Here is a 19,960-nt window from a genome sequence, read left to right as displayed (position 1 = left end):
TTAACCAAGTGTCCTTTAGCAGGCACTAAGACCAAAAGGCTAGACTAGAAAAGGCTTCAACTGGATGAATCTTGGCGATTTTAAGGGCTGAAGAAAATTCAAACTGCACAACAGTGAATCCTCTTTTATTTCCTTGTGTCTTTAGGAAAAATCCAAAGAAACAATTCTGCAGCACTTTGCATGCTGGCACTTTTAAAATCCTCTCAGGCCTTTTCTCTGTCCGCTCTAACAGTTGTGACATTGCACAGCATCTCTAACTGGTAACAATTGTATTTGCTTTAGCAACTGTACAACACCTGCTGAAGTGGTATTGTATTGTAGTATTTATAGAGCGCGTTCCGGGCGTAGGATCAAAGCGCTAGGGAGAAAAAGACTGTAAATCAGGGGGAACCAGATCGAGGCAGAAAATCGCAGAGAGCTTTTGGGGAGACATACTGCCTAACGTGAAAACAACAAGGTTTTAAGTTGTTTCCTACAGCGGAGATATGTCTCCTCCAGCCTAATATAGGATGGGAGAGTATTCCATAGTTTTGCAGCCACTATGGAAAAGGCTTACACCCCCCCCCCCTCCCACCCCAACAAAATCAAGCCCGGTGGTAGCAGGGTACAGAGATCAGCTGCAAATTAGCCGATCTAAGCTGACGACATGGCAGATAAGGATGTAGAACAGAGCTCAAGTAAGAGAAGCCCTCCTGGTGATAGGCCTTATATGTAAGGCACAGTGTTTTGAATTTGATTAGTTTTTCGACAGGTAGCCAGTGGAGAAGTCTAAGGCTCCAACTGCAGAAGCAGTGCGAGGAAGGTCCAGAACCAGGCGAGCCGCCGCATTCTGAATGAGCTGAAGTCTATGAAGGGCAGCCTTGCTAATGTTCAGCTTAAGAGTGTTGCAATAATCCAATTTAGAAATGACCAGGGCTAAAACAACAGTTGGTTTAAGTTCCTCCTGAAGAAAAGGAAATACTTTCTTTAGCATTTTCATAGACCAATAACATGATTTAACCATCTGGTTAACTTGTTGCTCAAAAGATAGAGTTCTGTCAAATGTGATACCCAGATTCCTGACCGACAAACTCGGGGCTGGGCAATCATTGCAAGACGTAGGCCACCAGCGTGAGCTCCATGGACTAGTGTCCATTTCCAAAAAAAGAATTTCAGTCTGGTCTCCATTAATTTTGAGCCAATTACGGCTCATCCAGCTTTTGATCCTACGCATGCAATCCTGGAATATGTCTGCCACCTCCTCCCAATTCAGGTTCACTGGAATGATTAACTGAGTATCGTCTAGTTGGATACCACATGGAAGCCAAAAGAGCAAACTAGTTTGGCCAGAGGAGCGAAATAAAGATTGAACAAAGTGGGGCTGAGCGGCGACCCTTGTGGAACACCACAGGGGAGTTGAAATGGTGTAGCCTTAAACTGTGCTGAGAACTGTACACACATTTTGCCTTGTTTTTATAATTCAAAGCAGCCAAAAGTTTGCAGTGAAACTCCAGGTGAAACGATGCCTGCATGTTATTCTCCCAAAAAAAACAAGTAACCCAAAAAACACCAAGGCCTCAGAAACGGTCATTTCAGAACACAAAAAAACAGCATTTTTTCCAGGCCAGTTTTAAGAAAGAACATAACGAGTTATGAACTATCCACCACTTGCACTCACTCAGTGTCTAGTACTAATCCTTCATTTATTTAATAAAAATTTTACCAGGTTTTAACACCGAGAAATCATTTCCAGCAAATCAAAATGTGTTAAGAGAAAGCTCAAGGTTGGTTACAAAATGTTAAATGGACAGAGTAATTTGGCAGAAATAAGAAGGGGTCTAAGAGCACTCTATGTTCCAGAGATAATTATGAACCATTTTGGGCCTAACTTAACAAATTACTGCTGTGTGTCAGTATTGGTCCTGTTTAATATCAACTGGACGCACATCAGAAAAAGATTTGTCGAGGTAAAGCAAGGGACGGGAAATTTTGATTCCTCTTGACACGGACTCACTTCTTACTGCAAACAGACAGGTTTGTGTCTAACCTAAACTTCTCAATAAAATTTCCTAAACTGGCTGAACAAAAATTCATTTTATTGAGGTTGTGTGTCACTCAATCTATCAATGACTAAATAGGCAACTAATTTGTTCAACAAATATTCATCATAGGGCAACACATTTAATTTAGTAAAATTGTGTGATCACCAGCCTTCTTTCGCGCACAGAATTAAAAAAAATATGGCTTCCAGTTTATGAATTGACCACATTACTCTTACATTCAGGAGATCATTTAAACTACTTAGCATATCTACTTTACCAGTTGTCATGGTCTGAGCCATACTTCCAACCTAAAACTTTCAAAAGATTCTCGGTCACTGGACTGAAAATAAAAAAAATTAAGTTAATTACAAAGGCAATAAGGGTATGCACACAACTATTGTGGACAAAGTGGCACCTACCAAGCAGTGCAAAATAAATGCGTCTGAAATCTCACAATGTTTAGTGTGTGAAGAAAATCTAACCACACAAGGCAACATACCGGAGACCTGGAACAGGCAAAATACAATAAAATGCAAAATCAGTTCACTGATGGGATCAAGTTGAGTCAATGGACATTTAGTAAGGATATAGGTCTTGCTTTCCAGAACATAATTGTCTCTGAAGGTCTTTGTGATATTAACATGAATGGAGTATCACTTGAATTTAAGGTGGTCTTCCCTACTTGGGATTTGATCTTTTGTGCACTTAAAGCGAATATATTGTGAAGGTGGCCTGTGGCCCATGTCCCACTGTGTTGGGGAGGAGAAATTCAAAAAGATTCTACAGACCATTTATAGCACCACTTAGGACTGTTCGTCTGCCTTAATACTTGAAAGATCCATGAGCCACATCACGCAAGAAATCGAAATGGTTACTAAACAATAGTAGTAGTTCTGCAGCTTGAAGGGTTTTCTGGATTCAAATGTGCTTTATTCCGCCATCTAATGGTTTTGTCTGGAAATGTCCCCACTTTTTTAGGGTCACATCTGCGAGTGTATGCGCTAGTGCTTGCATCTCCTTTGAGAGAATCTGTTGTGTTCAGTAAAGGGTTTGTAGCCCGGTTGTCGCTTATCATCTGTTAGCGTGCCCATCACTCTTCTTTACAGCCTCATAATTCATCACTGCAGAGAAAGCATCATTTATTTTCAGTTGCTCCTAATGTGACTGAGGAACAATTTATTTTATTTTTTTACTTCTTTTGCCCTGCAAGCAGAAGGCTTATATTGCCCTGCAAGCAGAAAGTGTCAGCTGGTCAAACAAAACTGCAAAGTTTTGTTTTTTTAAGCTAACTTCCATATCATGTCTTCTTTTCTCAATTTCCATTCATGTTTTTCTTTTAGTTTTTTCTCCTGGGCACTGTTGTCAAAAGATGTTTATTTTTTTTAAATATTGCAAAAGGTTTGTTTCTTTAGGTGTAATTTCGGAGCGTAGTTGTGCAGTACATGCCAATACACCCCACTCCAACCCGCCTCACTTCAATAAACCCCAATCCACCCCATACCAACCAACCCACTCCAATCCAATCCAATCCAATCCAAAACTCTCACCACATTTCACTCCACTCCTACTAACCAACTCTAATCTAATATACCCCATTCCAATTTACCCCACTCCAAATTTTACAGCTTGAAGAGTTTTATGGATTCACACGTGACCCACCCACCTACCCAGAGATGGAAGATAATGGTAGGGATGATAAAAGAAAGAAAGCATACCAGGAGAGAACGAAAAAAGAATTCAAAGATGGCACCTATGCGCAGGAACATCCAAGGGCACAGTCTGACTTCACACAGGGGACGGGAACACCACCAAATGGTGGTCGACGACACCCAAAAGGAAGGTGGGGTAAGATGGAACAAGCATTGGCCAAGTCTATAGGTTTCGCCTATACAAGAGCTACTGGCTTTGGCAATGTGTTTTGCTATGTGCTACACCAGTGATGCTGCTGTTCAGCATGGCTAAAAATTAGTGGCAAAGACTGTCAGAGTGGAGTGGGGGGAGAAGAGTGTTGTAGAGTGGAGTGGAGTGGAGTAGAATAGGGAGAGGTGAAGTTGATTGAGGTATTGGGGTGGATTGGATTGTGGTAGTGTGGGGTGGATTGGAGTGGTGTGGATTGAAATGGGGTGAATGGCTTGAATTGAAGTGAAGGTTGGAGTAGATTGGACTGTGGTGGGGTGGTTTGAAGCAGGGTGGATTAGCCTGGAGTGGGGTAGACTGGATTCACTGGACTGGGGGGTGGGGGGGGAGGGGAGAGAGAGATAGGACTGGATTGGGGTTGAAAGGATTTCAATGGGTGGGTAGGATTGGGAGAGGCGGATAGGATTGGGGTGAAGTGGATAGGAATGAGGTGAGGTGGTGTAGGTTGAATGGACTGGGGTGTACTGGACTGGGATGGGTTGGAGTGGAGTGAATGGGTTGGAGTGGAGTGGAAGGGTTGGGATGGGGCGATGTGGGGTGAGCTGATGCAGGGAGGGGTTGACTGCGCTTGGACGGGGTGGATTGGATTGCAAAAGTGGGTGGACTGGAGTAGAGTGGAGGATTGGGGCGGGGTGGATTGTAGTGGAGTGGGGTGAGGTAGACTGCATTGAGGTCGGATTGAGTGAGGTGGGGTGGATGGACTGCAATGGATTCTAAATATACAGGAGCCAGGCTGCTAGGCTCAGTGTTGACAGCTCCAGGTGGGACACTCTGCCCTCCTTCATTGTTAGCAGATCCTGTTCTTTGATTGTTATCATTTGTTCACCGGACATCTTCAGTAGGTCCGACTACCAAGTTTATCTAGCCCATTGTGGCACTATGAGGATGATGTGCGTTACCTGTTGTCTGGCTTTCCTAAATTCCTTCGGTATTAGATGACGTGGAGGAAAGGTTAAGCAAATCGCTCTGATCAGGCATTCCCTTCTGACTGGTGGTGCTGAAACCTCTAGGCGAACTATTGGCATTTTGTGTTTTTTTTTGCTGTTGTGAACAGGTCTATTTCTGGTCTTCCCCCAGCTCTGAATATTTCCTCCAGTGTGTTTTAGCTCCCAATTGTGGGAGCTGCTTTCTTGTCTGCTTAGTCTGTCCCCCTCTGTTTTTTCTTTTCCTGGTAGGTGGACTGTTTGCAGTGATCTTCCTTGGAACTGTCCATTGCCATAATGACTTTGTTACTCCCTATTTAAGATAGAACATGTTCTTTTGATGTCTGTATTAGTACCGTTTGATCTATGATGTGGGTTTGCAATGCCTTCAGGGATAGGAAATCTGCAGGTAATTGATGGTCTGCAGCGCATCCGTGTTGTTCCTTTGTCCTCGTACTTTCAGGTTGCCTGTGTGTACCTCCCAACCCTTGTGAGATGCATCCGTTGTGATGGCCACCATTTAAGTTGGTTTCCTAAATGGACTCCCTTTTATCACGTTTGATTACCATCACTGTCCTTCCTTTTGAATTTTTGCTGTGACAACCACTTGATCCTCCCAACTCCCAGTGGCTTGTGCCCATTGGTTGCATATCCATTCTTGGAAAGGTTTCATGTGCAGTCTGGCATGTGTTATAAGCAGTATGCATGATGCCAGCATGGCCATTAGTTTTCATGGCAGTCCTCACTATCAGAGACTGCCATTCACGATCGGGAGAGGGTATGCTTGGACCTTTTCCTGTTCCAGTTGTGTTGATGACTTTTTGTGGTTTACTAAGAAACCCAGACATCCTAATGTGGTGATTACTGTTTGAATGTCCTTTTAGCATTTCTGTTTTGATTTCGCCTTTACTAGCCAGTCATTTAAGTATGGGTTTACATTAACACCCTTTCTTTTTAGGTAGGCTACAACTTCAGCAAGGCACTTTGTGAAGACCCCTGGTGCTGAGTTTATGCCCCGTGGCAGCACTGTGAACTGGAAGTGCACCTAGTCAAATCTGAGGCTGTACTTGTGTCTGATTCATTGGGATGTGTAGAGGTGTTTGCTAGATCCAAGGTTGCCATATAATCCCGTCTTTATTAGTGGTATAACTTCATGGAGTGTTGTAATCCTTAAGTGTTGAATATGAATGCATTTTTTTTTTTAAAGAATCTGAGGTCTAGAATTGGTCTCATAGTTAGATCTTGTTTGGAGGCCAGGAAGTAAGGCGAATAGTTTCCCTTGTTGGGAACCTTTCAATGGTTTTCTTTTCTAAGGGTTCTCTCTCCACTTTCTTTAGGTGTATGATCCCCCTCCTACATGAATGTATTTGGTTTTGGAGAGTTTGAGGTGGGAGGTAGATTAATTCTACACAGTATCCATGATCTATCACGATCAAAATCCATTTGTCTGAAGTGATTTTTTCCCATTCCTCTGGGTAATTTCTTACTCTGCCTTCCACTGGTGTTATGTGGGGATAGGGTTGGTTGGTTAAGACATTTGCATATAGTTCCTTCCCCGTGGGGAATTTGTCCTCTTCCACTACATGCATGAAAGGGCATTCTAGTTGGATGTCACCACTGCTGGTACGTGGTCGGTTGTGGGGCCTGGTGTGAGCCGCTTCATGGTTCCTGGCCAGATATGAAAAGCGCTCTGCCAGAGGGCCTTCAGGTTATGCTTCTTCCCTTTCTCTGTACTGTAGAGCCCCCAATTGCGTTTGCTGTTTCTTTGTCTTTTTTTTTTTAGTTGATGTAAGGACTCATCGCCAGCCAGAGCGATCATGGGGTCTCCTGTAAAATGTATATTGATTATGGAGGATTGTGCCTCTGGCTAAAACCACAACCATGTCCCCTTAGTGCTATGCCTGGGCACATCTGCCTGCTGGCAGTGTCTGCCGCATTCAAGGATGATTTCAGGCATGTGTTTGCTATGTTTCAGCCTTCCCCTAACTGCTCTGGCCCCCTTTTTATACTCTTGGGGGTTATTCTATGAGGGCCTCCATTTCAACCCTCTTCTGGTGCCCGTATTTGTTTAACAGAGAGTTGGAGTTGACAATCAGCCACTGGGTTGCAGCCTCCCTCTCAATCTTCCTCCCCACTATGTTAAGCCTCTTGCTCTCCTTTTCAAGTGATGGGCCTGTGGCGGTGCATGTACAGGTATCCCAGTAAGTATTTTGGGTCTTGAATAGATGGCTTACACTTTTTTTCTACTCTAGGAAGCGGCAGGTCCCCGATATGCCTCCTTCCTTTGAACCAATACCCCAGGTAGCACTGGAAGGTATAGGATCCCTTTGCTGGCTGGCATGAGAGTCCCTTTTCTTCCTCCCGCTGGACTACATATGTTTCAGCAGCCCTTTTGATGATATTGTTGTACAATTAGAGGTCGTCTGGTGGTGAAGCCTCAAAGAATAGTTGTCCATGCTATCCTCGAGGGATTCAGCCACCTCTAGTTCAAAGAACTCCTCTTGTTCTTCTTCATGGAGCTCTGATGTTGCTAGAGCCTCCAAGGCAGACTGGCCTTCACTGGTTTAAAGATGTAAACGGCTTGGTGAGGATTCAAAATTCCTTTGAGTTGATCTCCTTTGTATGCAGGAGTGATGACATATTGGCCGCAAGCCTTCTTTTCTTTCTCTTGACCTACAGTGTCTTCTCTGCTGCTTCCAGAATCTGCAAAGGTCTCTTCTTCTGCGTCGACAGTTTTGTCTTCCCTGAAGTTTTGTCCTTTTCTCACTCCTTTGTGACCGGATGGAATTGTCGAGAACTTTGACAGTCTTGACTGCATTAGTATCCTTCACTCAGGATCCATGTGGCTCCTTTGTTTTCGGATGGCCTTCAAACAACGCCTGTTTCGGTGCAGATACTACTTTATGGGACTTACTGTTCAAGTGTTTATGCTCAGTGCCTTTCGGCAGCTTTATAACCTCGGTTCATTTCTTTCAGACATTCTTCATCAGTTTTTTCACCACCTGTTTCTTTTCGGGGTTGATCATACATGTTTCGATGTCTGATACTTTGCCATTAGCTGTCTCGGCTTCCTCAACTTTGTCATTTCTAGAAAGGGTGATATCTTCGGTGGAATCTGCATCCTCTGAGCGCTGGATGTGGTGATCTAGTGTTCCAGCGGGTCTTTGGTGTACCTTAAGGGTCTTTGGTATGAATGCAGCATAGGCCTCGCAGTCCCCATCTCAATGGTCCTTTAGGGGACAGAGGATGCAGTTCTAATGGAGGTCTTTGTGCAAATTTGTGGTGGTAGGTGGGGGAGAACTTAGAGGATATTTTCTGTATCCAACCTGCCCTCATTTTTCGACCACGTGGCCGTTACCAGTGGGGTTCCCAGTCAGAAGGAAGATGAAAAGGTTCCCTACTCTCGCACCGTTGTCTCTTTTGCAGTCTTTTGCAAATTGTTCGATTTTATTCCAAAAACTAGATTTTTACTGAAAACCTTTCAGAGCTGCCTCCAGAACCAACAGCAGAAATAAGAATCTGAAGATGGCGACTACACACAGGAACGCACTGGGGAACTGTATAACAGAGGGGATAAGCATACCACCAAATGGTGATCAACGACGCCCAAAAAGAGGAGGGTGTGGGAGTTTGAACCATTCTGGAATCGACCAATTGATGGTGGAATGATGCCTGCATGTGATTCCAGAAGAGGATTCATGCTGCACAACTTCCATGAAATGTACTGAATTAAACATTTTATTCTGGTTTCATTAACCTGCTGCTGTTATAAATACTGGGAATGTTGCTACAGGCTTTTCTTGTAATTACAAAAGCCTGTGTGACTGTCACTGAGATTTCCATTTCAAGGTGGCACAGAGTATACTCTCAGTCGTCCAATCTGTCTTACTGCACAATTAGGGCATGGGGTTGCCACATTGTTTATGGTTTTAGAGCAACTGGTGACATCTGACACACTCAACCACCCCCTTCTTAATAGGACTTATGAGGTGGAAGATGTGTTTGCTCAGTCCACGTCTCAAGTGAGAAGCACGCAGTCTAGGGTAAACGTGTGGCATCTCTCCTTTGTTTCGTCAAGGGTAAAAGGGGGGACATCATGTATAATCATTTTATTATTTGATTCAAATGTTTGACATCTTTTTTCTACACCTATGTCAATGATTCTCAGGTTCTCTTTAGGTAGTCCTGTGTTCGTTCATGTTTCAGATTTTGAGTACTTAAGACAGACATTCCAGATGACACATTTGAACAAACTGGCTAGGTCTAACTGAAAACACAAGAGATGTCTTGTTCGTGTCCCCACAAGATGAAAAATACACTATGTATAGTTAAGTAGCTTTATAGAGTGCTCAATTTCTCAACTGCATGGTCTGCAGTGACAGCAAGGTGCAGTATATTTTAGTCTGAATTTAGAGGATTTCATCATTCACTGAAATTTGGTCTGATGATAGCCTGATGAGCAAACTTGTAAACCGATGAAGAAAGAGAAGAGAACGTGTGATTTATGACAACTATCACTGCAGAGCCATATACATTTTCTTGTATCCTCTAAATATTAAGACAAAGTACTGAAATGTATTTATCCCCTTCCATTGGAACCCAATTCAGCTGCCTTGCCAGAATGACTACAGGCTCTAAACTAGAGTGCTTCAAAATCAATGTTCAAAAGGTTCAAACTGTTCAAAAGTCAGATGTGGTTAACATTCCAAATTGAGTATTTCATCCTTGAAGAAAATGCACTAATGGCAACTTACGAGCAGTATATAATTTAAGGCACTCATTAGGTCATAAAGCCATGCATAGTACCGTATTTATCAATCAGCAGAAAATCTACACTCCACCATGGTCCTTGTGCTTATACAACAGACTATTGTTCTTCCTAGGATGAGGTGATCCTGCAAAGCAGGTCCCTCTAATGATGCTCAAGCTAGTGCTATGCAGAACTTTTTCTTCCACAAGCTTCACAGTACTCAATCTATGATGTTCAGAAACTCATGTATTGCTATGTTCATAGCATAGGTGTCTACTGTATTATGATATGCTTCACAATTACACAATCTCTACAATGTCTGCCAGATAACAACCTTCCATATATCATCTGCAACAGAGGAAGAAATTGTTATGTATAAAAGTTTTCCCAAGTCATTAAGATCTGACCAACTAGAGATGAAAATAAAAATAGACATGAAGCTAGGGTAAAGTAAATATTTTCTTACCCGATGAGCTGCCGACATTTGATGCTGAACTTGGAAAAACAGGGGCAATTGGAGGAACTATTCCTGAAGCCATATCCAGTAGAGGCTGAATTATATCACTTTTGAAAACATTATTCTTCTGCCACAAATTTAGTACTCTGACGATTTTACTCTATAAATGAGAAAACAGCAATAGTCATGAACTTATTCAAAACTTAACCTCAAAAGTGAGTCCCCCACCCAATGAACTTGACTTCCAATGCCCCTAAAAAATTTAGTCATTAAAAACGTATTTCAACAAAAAAATTCTTGATCTAAACTAAAGAGGAGACATTCATATCCTTAAGCATCAGGAAAACAAATAAATATCTACTTTTTTATATAGTATGGATGCATGCAGATGATCTTATGACCATTGTTTTGAGTGGGGCGAAGGCATGACCCAAGACAATGCTTCGACTGTGTAACTTCATATAAACTGAAAAGGTCCAGAGGGCAGAAATAAAATGGGTACCTATTAGAACGTCTGATTCTACATAATAAGAATCTTCACTAAAATCATGAAAGTTGGAACAATTCTCTGGTACTTGCATGGACTCCAGGACATGTTATATATGAGGAGATATGGCAAAGAATTGTGCTGCAGGGCACTTCTCAAACACTGAAATGTTGGAAGCTCCACTGCAGTCAATGAAGTGTTCTGGGGTTCTAATGGCCGTTAAGAGGCCAGAGCTCTAACATTCCAATGTTGTTGTTCACAGATGTTGCTTTGAACAAAAACCTCACAAAGTTTGAAGGGACTTTAACCCTCTCGGGCTCTGTGAGGCCTTTGTTTTAGTAATTAGAACACTCTTCCCTCTAGGGGCAGCATGTTCTAATAGCCTTATAGCCTGCCGTAGCTGGAGCTGGCCTTAAATGCACCACAGCAGGCTATAAGGCTATAATAAAGAACCTTAGACTGTTATGTAATAGAAAATAAATCTTCTCAAAAGTGCATTGCTGCGCTTTCAAACCATTGCCTAGGTTTCTCTGTAATAAGCAAACTTGCAGCCCGATTAATTCACCTTAGAAGAGTTTATTTAAAAATATAATTAAAACAACCTGGTCACTGTGTGCAAAAACTGATGGAAAACAGAGGAGAGCGAGCTCTGCAGCTGTGAAGGGCACAGAAAAACATACAGACATTGCAGTTCGGTACTAACAGGCTTTAATGGTATTGGTGGATGTTTCACATCTACAATCTTCTGACAGTTTGTGTCCTTTACTTCCCTTAGATTTGCAGATCAAAAGAAACTATCTTTCACCTCTTCACTATTAAGGTTTTCCTGGCCTTTAACTCATTTTGTTTGTGGGATAACGTATTAAGGTGTTAGTGAGGCGTTCTCACGCACATCATATGACACAATTGGTTAAAGTATTCAGTTGTACATCTGAGAGTGTTTTTACTGAGGGTCATTAGAGACAGCTATGTCAGCAGTTTATAGATACACACTGGGCCTAGGATATTCAAAAGGTGAGGAATCAGCAGACAGACGTATCCATCAGAAAAGTGTCTAGGTTATCAGCCCACTGAATTAGGACTTTTTGACAAATGACCTGCCTTTGTTGAAGGCACCTAGATAAAGGCCAAGTCTAGATTATTTACATCACCTCTGATATGCAGCTCCTCACCTCTCCTCATTTGTTCAGGCATGCATTATTATTGTATGAAAGTCTTCCCAGCTCATGCATCCAGGAAACTGAGGTGATGGCTGTTCTCCTTACTTGACCAATGACCGTGCACAGAAAGCACTCTTAAATTGACGGCACGTCAAAATAGTCACGTATCCATACCAATCGTTTGCATTGGAGACTACTACTGAAAAGGACAACTTGGTGCAGACTGTGTCTTTGACCATATCAAGAGTGAGATTCACTATTACCAAGGTAAAGAGTTTGTCAACCATTTTTTCTCTTTTTTAAACTAATGATCTTCCAGACATTGCTGGAGTTAGTTCATGAATAGACTAGCATTCGGGACAGGAGAAAGGTAGGACACCATGGAAGCCAGTAAGGATGAGATTTGGCAGGCTTAAGGACTGGGAGCCTTTAACGGAGTTAACCTGTTTTCCCCATATCGATCACTGTCCCACAAGGAAATACTTGATTGTACTGGGTCTAGCAACGGCCACAGGTTAGACAGAACTGGGAAGGGGGATACCACCGATTTCAGGAGTTTTATTCACAACACTACATTGAGCATTAGAGACTTTGCCTTGCAATCCTTTTCTATTTTCAGGATCAGTGAGCCTTTATAAGCTAGACGTTCAGATGGATACTCAATTACGATGGAAGTGGGCTGCTACTAGTGGCAAGCATGTGGAAATGACTGTGGGGGGGAGCTGGGGGGCTGATTTCAAACCGTGGCACTCTATATTGACAGTGGAATGTTCCTACTGCGAACCTCAGGTACATTGTGCTTCCTTACTACAGGGATGTAAAATTAAGCATATTAACGATTCACAGCACACATTCAATCCCCATACTTGAGGTATGGACAGTAAACGTACACAAGCTCTCACTTTAGATCCACTTAGGCTGCCTGTAAAGATTGCAGACTAGTTCAATTTTACTTTTTGGACCCTTTTTCTCAAACAAAAAAATATCTTAAATAAAAGGCTTTCCCCTGAGTGCAGCTGAAACGTTTTCTACTGCACGTTTTTTTCAACAACATGGTAGTCTCCTCCTACAGCTTGGAAAATCAATGTTAGCTTTGGTGGGCTAGGCAATGGATGTACCTTGCAGTGTAGCGAATAACCACCATTTGTAATAGTCGAGGTCCACTGGTTTAACATACTATACATAATTTCTGATTGAACTTAACGTGCTGAGGCCAAAAAATGATTAGAACACACAGCACCCATACCACCACTATTAAAAACCACAATTCAAACCTTACCAATTGTGAGTTATTCTAAATATTATTTATATAAATTCTAGTTCTAGAACTAAAAACAACATTGTAGGAAGTTGGCTCTGTATGCAGTATTTCAAAGTAAGGAATAGTATGCACAGAGTCCAAGGGTTCCCCTTAGAGGTAAGATAGTGGCAAAAAGAGAATACTAATGCTCTATTTTGTGGTAGTGTGGTCGTGCAGTAGGCTTATCAAAGGAGTAGTGTTAAGCATTTGTTGTACACACACAAGCAATAAATGAGGAACACACACTCAGAGACAATTCCAGGCCAATAGGTTTTTGTATAGAAATGAAAATGTCACTTACCCAGTGTACATCTGTTCGTGGCATTAGTCGCTGCAGATTCACATGTTTGGCACAGTCCGCTGCCTGGTGTTGGGCTCGGAGTATTACAAGTTGTTTTTCTTCGAAGAAGTCTTTTTGGTCACGGGACCGAAGGACTCCTCCCTCCTCGGCTCCATTGCGCATGGGCGTCGACTCCATCTTAGATTGTTTTCCCCGCAGAGGGTGAGGATGGAGTTGTTTGGTATAAATAGTGCCCATGCAATGGAGTGAATATGTATGTACGTTAAGAGTTTCTAATAATTATTTACAAATGTTCAGATGTTTAAGATTTATGATCTACTTCTAAACGGCTACAGGCTTCCCGGGAAGGTGGGAGGGTACATGTGAATCTGCAGCGACTAATGCCACGAACAGATGTACACTGGGTAAGTGACATTTTCAGTTCGATGGCATATGTTGCTGCAGATACACATGTTTGGCATAGACTATAAAGCAGTTACCTCCCCTAAAAGCGGTGGTTTAGCCTGTAGGAGTTGAAGTAGTTTGGAATAATGTTCTTAGTACAGCTTGGCCCACTGTAGCTTGTTGTGCATTTAGTACGTCTACACAGTAGTGTTTAGTAAACGTATGAGGCGTAGACCAGGTTGCAGCCTTACATATTTCGCTCATAGGAATGTTACCTAGAAAGGCCATTGTAGCACCTTTCTTTCTGGTTGAGTGTGCCTTTGGTGTAATAGGCAATTCTCTTTTGGCTTTAAGATAGCATGTTTGAATGCATCTGACTATCCATCTAGCAATGCCTTGTTTAGAGATTGGATTTCCTATGTGTGGTTTTTGAAAAGCTATGAACAGTTGTTTTGTTTTCCTGATTAGCTTTGTTCTGTCAATGTAATACATTAGTGCTCTTTTGATGTCTAATGTATGTAGTGCCCTTTCAGCCACAGAATTTGGTTGTGGGAAGAACACTGGCAATTCTACTGTTTGATTTAAATGGAATGGTGAGATTACTTTTGGCAGAAATTTTGGATTTGTTCTTAGAACTATTTTATTGTTGTGTATTTGAATAAATGGTTCTTGTATGGTAAATGCCTGTATTTCACTTACTCTTCTGAGGGATGTGATTGCAATGAGAAATGCGACCTTCCAGGTTAGATATTGCATTTCACAGGAATGCATGGGTTCGAAAGGTGGACCCATGAGTCTTGTTAAGACGATGTTAAGATTCCATGAAGGAACTGGTGGTGTTCTTGGTGGTATAATTCTTTTTAGCCCTTCCATGAATGCTTTAATAACTGGTATTCTAAATAGAGACGATGAATGAGTAGTTTGTAGGTAAGCAGATATTGCTGCGAGGTGTATTTTTATAGATGAAAAAGCGAGATTTGCTTTTTGCAAATGTAGTAAGTATCCTACTATGTCTTTAGTAGAGGCATGTAATGGTTGTATTTGATTGGCATGGCAGTAGTAAACAAATCTTTTCCACTTAGATGCATAGCAGTGTCTAGTGGAAGGTTTTCTAGCTTGTTTTATGACCTCCATGCATTCTTGTGTGAGGTCTAAGTGTCCGAATTCTAGGATTTCAGGAGCCAAATTGCCAGATTCAATGATGCTGGGTTTGGATGCCTGATCTGTTGTTTGTGTTGTGTTAACAGATCTGGCCTGTTGGGTAGTTTGACATGCGGTACTAGTGAAAGGTCTAGTAGAGTTGTATACCAAGGTTGTCTTGCCCATGTGGGTGCTATCAGTATGAGTTTGAGTTGGTTTTGACTCAACTTGTTTACTAGATATGGAAGGAGAGGGAGAGGGGGAAAAGCGTACGCAAATATCCCTGACCAACTCATCCATAGAGCATTGCCTTGTGATTCGCGGTGTGGGTACCTGGATGCGAAGTTTTGGCATTTTGAGTTTTCTTTTGTTGCGAACAAATCTATCTGGGGTGTTCCCCAAATTTGAAAGTACTTGTTCAGAACTTGGGGGTGAATTTCCCATTCGTGGACTTGTTGGTGGTCTTGCGAAAGGTTGTCTGCTAGTTGGTTTTGTATTCCTGGAATAAATTGTGCTATTAGGCGAATGTTGTTGTGAATCGCCCACTGCCAAATTTTTTGTGTTAGGAGGCACAATTGTGTTGAGTGTGTTCCTCCTTGTTTGTTTAAATAATACATTGTTGTCATGTTGTCTGTTTTGACAAGAATGTATTTGTGTGTTATTATGGGTTGGAAGGCTTTTAACGCTAGAAATACTGCTAACAGTTCTAGGTAATTGATATGAAATTTTGTTTCGTGTATATCCCATTGTCCTTGAATGCTGTGGTGATTGAGGTGTGCTCCCCACCCTGTCATGGAAGCATCTGTTGTTATAACGTATTGAGGCACTGGGTCCTGAAATGTCCGCCCTTTGTTTAAATTTTTGCTGTTCCACCATAGAAGCGAGAGGTATGTTTGGCGGTCTACCAACACCAGATTTTGAAGTTGACCCTGTGCTTGTGACCATTGTGATGCTAGACACTGTTGTAAGGGTCGCATGTGTAGTCTTGCGTTTGGGACAATGGCTATGCATGATGACATCATGCCTAGAAGTTTTAGCACAAATTTTGCTTGTATCTTTTGGTTTGGAAACATAGCACTTATTACCTTGTGGAATGCCTGCACTCGTTGTGGACTTGGAGTGGCAATTCCTTTTGATGTGTTGATGGTTGCTCCTAGATATTGTTGTGTTTGACACGGTTCTAGGTGTGATTTTGTATAGTTGAGGGAAAACCCCAGTTTGTGAAGGGTTTGTATGACAAACGTGGTGTCGTTTGCGCATTTTTTTACTGTGTTGGTCTTGATTAGCCAATCGTCTAGGTAAGGGAACACATGTATCTGTTGTCTCCTGATGTGTGCTGCTACTACTGCTAGACATTTTGTGAACACTCTTGGTGCAGTTGTTATTCCGAATGGCAACACCTTGAATTGGTAATGTATTCCTTTGAATACGAACCGTAGGTACTTTCTGTGAGAAGGGTGTATTGGTATATGAAAGTACGCATCCTTTAGGTCTAATGTGGTCATGTAATCTTGCTGTTTGAGCAGTGGAATGATGTCTTGTAGTGTGACCATGTGAAAATGGTCCGATATGATGTAGGTATTTAGTGTCCTGAGATCTAATATTGGTCTTAATGTTTTGTCTTTTTTTGGAATTAGAAAGTACAGGGAGTAAACTCCTGTGTTTTTTTTGTTGTACTGGTACTAACTCTATTGCATCCTTTTGCAGTAGTGCTTGAACTTCTAGTCCTAAAAGTTCTAAATGTTGTGGTGACATTTTGCGTGTTTTGGGGGGGATGTTTGGTGGGAAGTTGTGGAATTCTATGCAATAGCCATGTTGGATTATTGCTAATACCCAATTGTCTGTTGTAATCTGTTGCCAAGATTGGTAGAATTGGCTTAGTCTTCCCCCCACTGGTGTTGAGTGAAGGGGTTGCGTGACTTGAAAGTCACTGTTTAGGTGGAGGTGTTTTTGGAGTCTGGAATCTTCCCCTACTCCTTGGGAATTGACCCCCCCGATATCCCCTGAAACCTCCCCTTTGGAAGGAACCCTGATATGGTGTGGTTCTGGTTTGTTGGCTGGTGGTGTCTGTGGGTTGGCCACGAAACCCCCCTCTAAATGGAGTTTTTCTGAAAGAGCCTCTGCTCTGCGGGGAGTAGAGTGCGCCCATGGCCTTGGCCGTGTCTGTGTCCTTTTTAAGTTTTTCAATGGCTGTATCCACTTCAGAGCCAAAAAGTTGTTTCTCGTTGAAGGGCATATTAAGGACAGCCTGTTGGATTTCAGGTTTGAAGCCTGAAGTGCGTAGCCAAGCGTGTCTCCTTATGGTGACAGCAGTGTTGACTGTTCTTGCTGCAGTATCGGCTGCGTCTAGTGAAGAGCGGATTTGATTGTTTGAGATCGTTTGTCCCTCTTCCACTATTTGCTGCGCCCTTTTTTGGTATTCCTGGGGAAGATGGTCTACGAGAAGTTGCATCTCGTCCCAGTGTGCGCGGTCATATCTGGCCAGCAGCGCTTGTGAATTTGCGATGCGCCACTGGTTGGCTGCCTGTGATGCTACTCTTTTCCCTGCCGCATCAAATTTTCGGCTTTCTTTGTCCGGAGGTGGGGCGTCGCCAGATGTATGTGAATTTGCTCTCTTGCGAGCTGCCCCTACTACCACGGAGTCAGGTGGTAACTGCGAAGTGATAAACACTGGGTCTGTGGGTGGTGGTTTGTATTTCTTATCCACCCTTGGGGTGATGGCTCTTGATTTTACGGGCTCTTCAAAAATTTGTTTTGCGTGCCGTAACATCCCTGGTAGCATTGGGAGACATTGATATTGGCTGTGTGTTGCCGAGAGGGTGTTAAATAAAAAATCATCCTCTATAGGATCGGAATGCAGTTGGACATTGTGGAATTCTGCTGCCCTAGCCACCAGTTGCGAGTATGAGGTACTGTCCTCTGGCGGTGACGGCTTTGTGAGGTATGACTCGGGATCATTGTCCGGCACTGGGGTGTCATACAGGTCCCAAGCGTCTTGATCCTGATCGTCATGACTTATGGTAGTTTGCGCTGGTGAGTGCATTTGTGGCGGTGTTTGTGCCGGCGATGCCTGTGGTGGAGAGGGCGGAGGCGTGACTTTTTTAACCACTTTGGCTTGTGGTTGTGCGTCATCCTTTGGAAGTCCGATCCTTCTTTTCCTCATGATTGGGGGAAGGGTTGATATCTTCCCTGTGTCGTGCTGGATGTACAGTCTCTTTTGTGTGTAGTCCGATTCTACACTTTGGAGCTCTTGTCCAAATTTGTGCATTTGGCCACTTATTCCTTGTTCCTCTGTGTAGGATGAAGGTGTGGTATTTTTCGGCGCCGAGAGAGAATCTTTTTTCGGTTTCGGCACCGACAGAATTTTTGTTCCTTTCGGCATGGATTCTCGGTGCCGATGTTTTTCGGTGCCGGTATCTTGTTTTTGTCTCTCGGAGCCGCTTTCTCGGCTCCGAGGTTGCTCCATGGCGGTCCCTCGACCGGAGTCGGGTGTCTTCGCTATGGGCGTGCCCTTTTTCGGCGCCTTCGACGGGTCGCCTGTTTTATGGGTCGAGCCATGGCCTGTTGGCAGTGGCGTCCCCTGGGCTTTCGGTTTGTCGATGGATTTACTTTTCGACGTCTTACTCACAGTTTGTTGCTGTTGTTCGACGTCGGAGTCTCCGGATTCTGATTCCGGAACCGAGAATGTTTCCTCTTCCTCGTCGAAACGTTGTTTTGTCGACGTGGACGCCATTTGTTGACGCCTGGCTCTTCGGTCCCGGAGTGTTTTTCTGGACCGGAAGGCTCGACAGGCTTCACAGGTATCCTCCTTGTGCTCGGGGGACAAGCACAAGTTACAGACCAAGTGCTGATCTGTATAAGGATACTTACTGTGACATTTTGGGCAGAAACGAAACGGGGTCCGTTCCATCGGCTTCGATGTCGCACGCGGTCGGGCCGATCAGGCCCCGATGGGGGATCGAAACTACCCCAAAGTCTTCCGATGATCGGTGTCGATGTACCTAACTATCCCGATACCGAACGGAACAATACCGACGCTTTCTTCCGAGATTCTGACTAACTTTCCGAACCGAAACACGGAGCGAAAAGGAATACGTCCGAACCCGACAGCGGAAAAAAACAATCTAAGATGGAGTCGACGCCCATGCGCAATGGAGCCGAGGAGGGAGGAGTCCTTCGGTCCCGTGACCAAAAAGACTTCTTCGAAGAAAAACAACTTGTAATACTCCGAGCCCAACACCAGGCAGCGGACTGTGCCAAACATGTGTATCTGCAGCAACATATGCCATCGAACAAAATATTTTCTTAGTTTATTTTAAGAACCACAGGTTCAGATTTTACATGTAATCCTTAAAATGAAAGGTATTGCAGGTAAGTACTTTAGGAACTTTGAATAATCACAATAGCATATATACTTTTCAAATAAATCACATATAGCTATTTTAAAACTAGACACTGCAATATTCACAGTTCCTAGGGGGAGTAAGAGTTTGTTAGTTCTTGCAGGTGAGTAAACCACCTACAGGGTTCAAGTTTGGGTCCAAAGTAGCCCACCGTTGGGGGTTCAGAGCAACCCCAAAGTTACCACACCAGCAGCTCAGGGCCGGTCAGGTGCAGAGTTCAAAGTGGTGCCCAAAACGCATAGGCTTCAATGGAGAAGGGGGTGCCCCGGTTTTAGTCTGCCAGCAGGTAAGTACCCGCGTCTTCGGAGGGCAGACCAGGGGGGTTTTGTAGGGCACCGGAGGGGACACAAGTTAGCACAGAAAGTACAACCTCAGCAGCACGGGGGCGGCCGGGTGCAGTGTGCAAACACGCGTCGGGTTTCCAATGTAAATCAATGGGAGACCAAGGGGTCTCTTCAGCGATGCAGGCAGGCAAGGGGGGGGCTCCTCGGGGTAGCCACCACCTGGGCAAGGGAGAGGGCCTCCTGGGGGTCACTCCTGCACTGGAGTTCCGATCTTTCAGATCCTGGGGGCTGCGGGTGCAGAGTCTTTTCCAGGCGTCGGGATCTGGGAGTCAGGCAGTTGCGGTCAGGGGGAGCCTCCGGATTCCCTCTGCAGGCGTCGCTGTGGGGGCACAGGGGGGGCAACTCTGGCTACTTACAGTCTCGTAGTCGCAGG

General features: G+C 43.6%; 1 protein-coding gene across 3 annotated transcripts in view; it reads right to left on the bottom strand.

Moving 5' to 3' along the window:
* SCAF8 (SR-related CTD associated factor 8) overlaps positions 1-19,960 on the bottom strand; it is a 1,507,655-nt gene that overhangs the window by 1,375,075 nt on the left and 112,620 nt on the right. For all 3 annotated transcript variants that reach the window (XR_011203719.1, XM_069234634.1, XM_069234635.1), the window contains exon 5: positions 10,078-10,228. Coding sequence is in view for 2 of the 3 variants with exons in the window: in XM_069234634.1 (XP_069090735.1) it covers positions 10,078-10,228 (151 nt within the window). In the remaining variant the exon portion in view is untranslated. The remainder of the gene's footprint in view (positions 1-10,077; positions 10,229-19,960) is intronic.

The sequence above is a fragment of the Pleurodeles waltl genome, chromosome 5, assembly GCF_031143425.1.
Source record: "Pleurodeles waltl isolate 20211129_DDA chromosome 5, aPleWal1.hap1.20221129, whole genome shotgun sequence".
In the NCBI taxonomy this organism is placed as follows: domain Eukaryota; kingdom Metazoa; phylum Chordata; class Amphibia; order Caudata; family Salamandridae; genus Pleurodeles; species Pleurodeles waltl.
The sequence above is the reverse complement of the archived record's forward strand: the minus strand, read 5'-3'. Positions and strand labels throughout refer to the sequence as shown.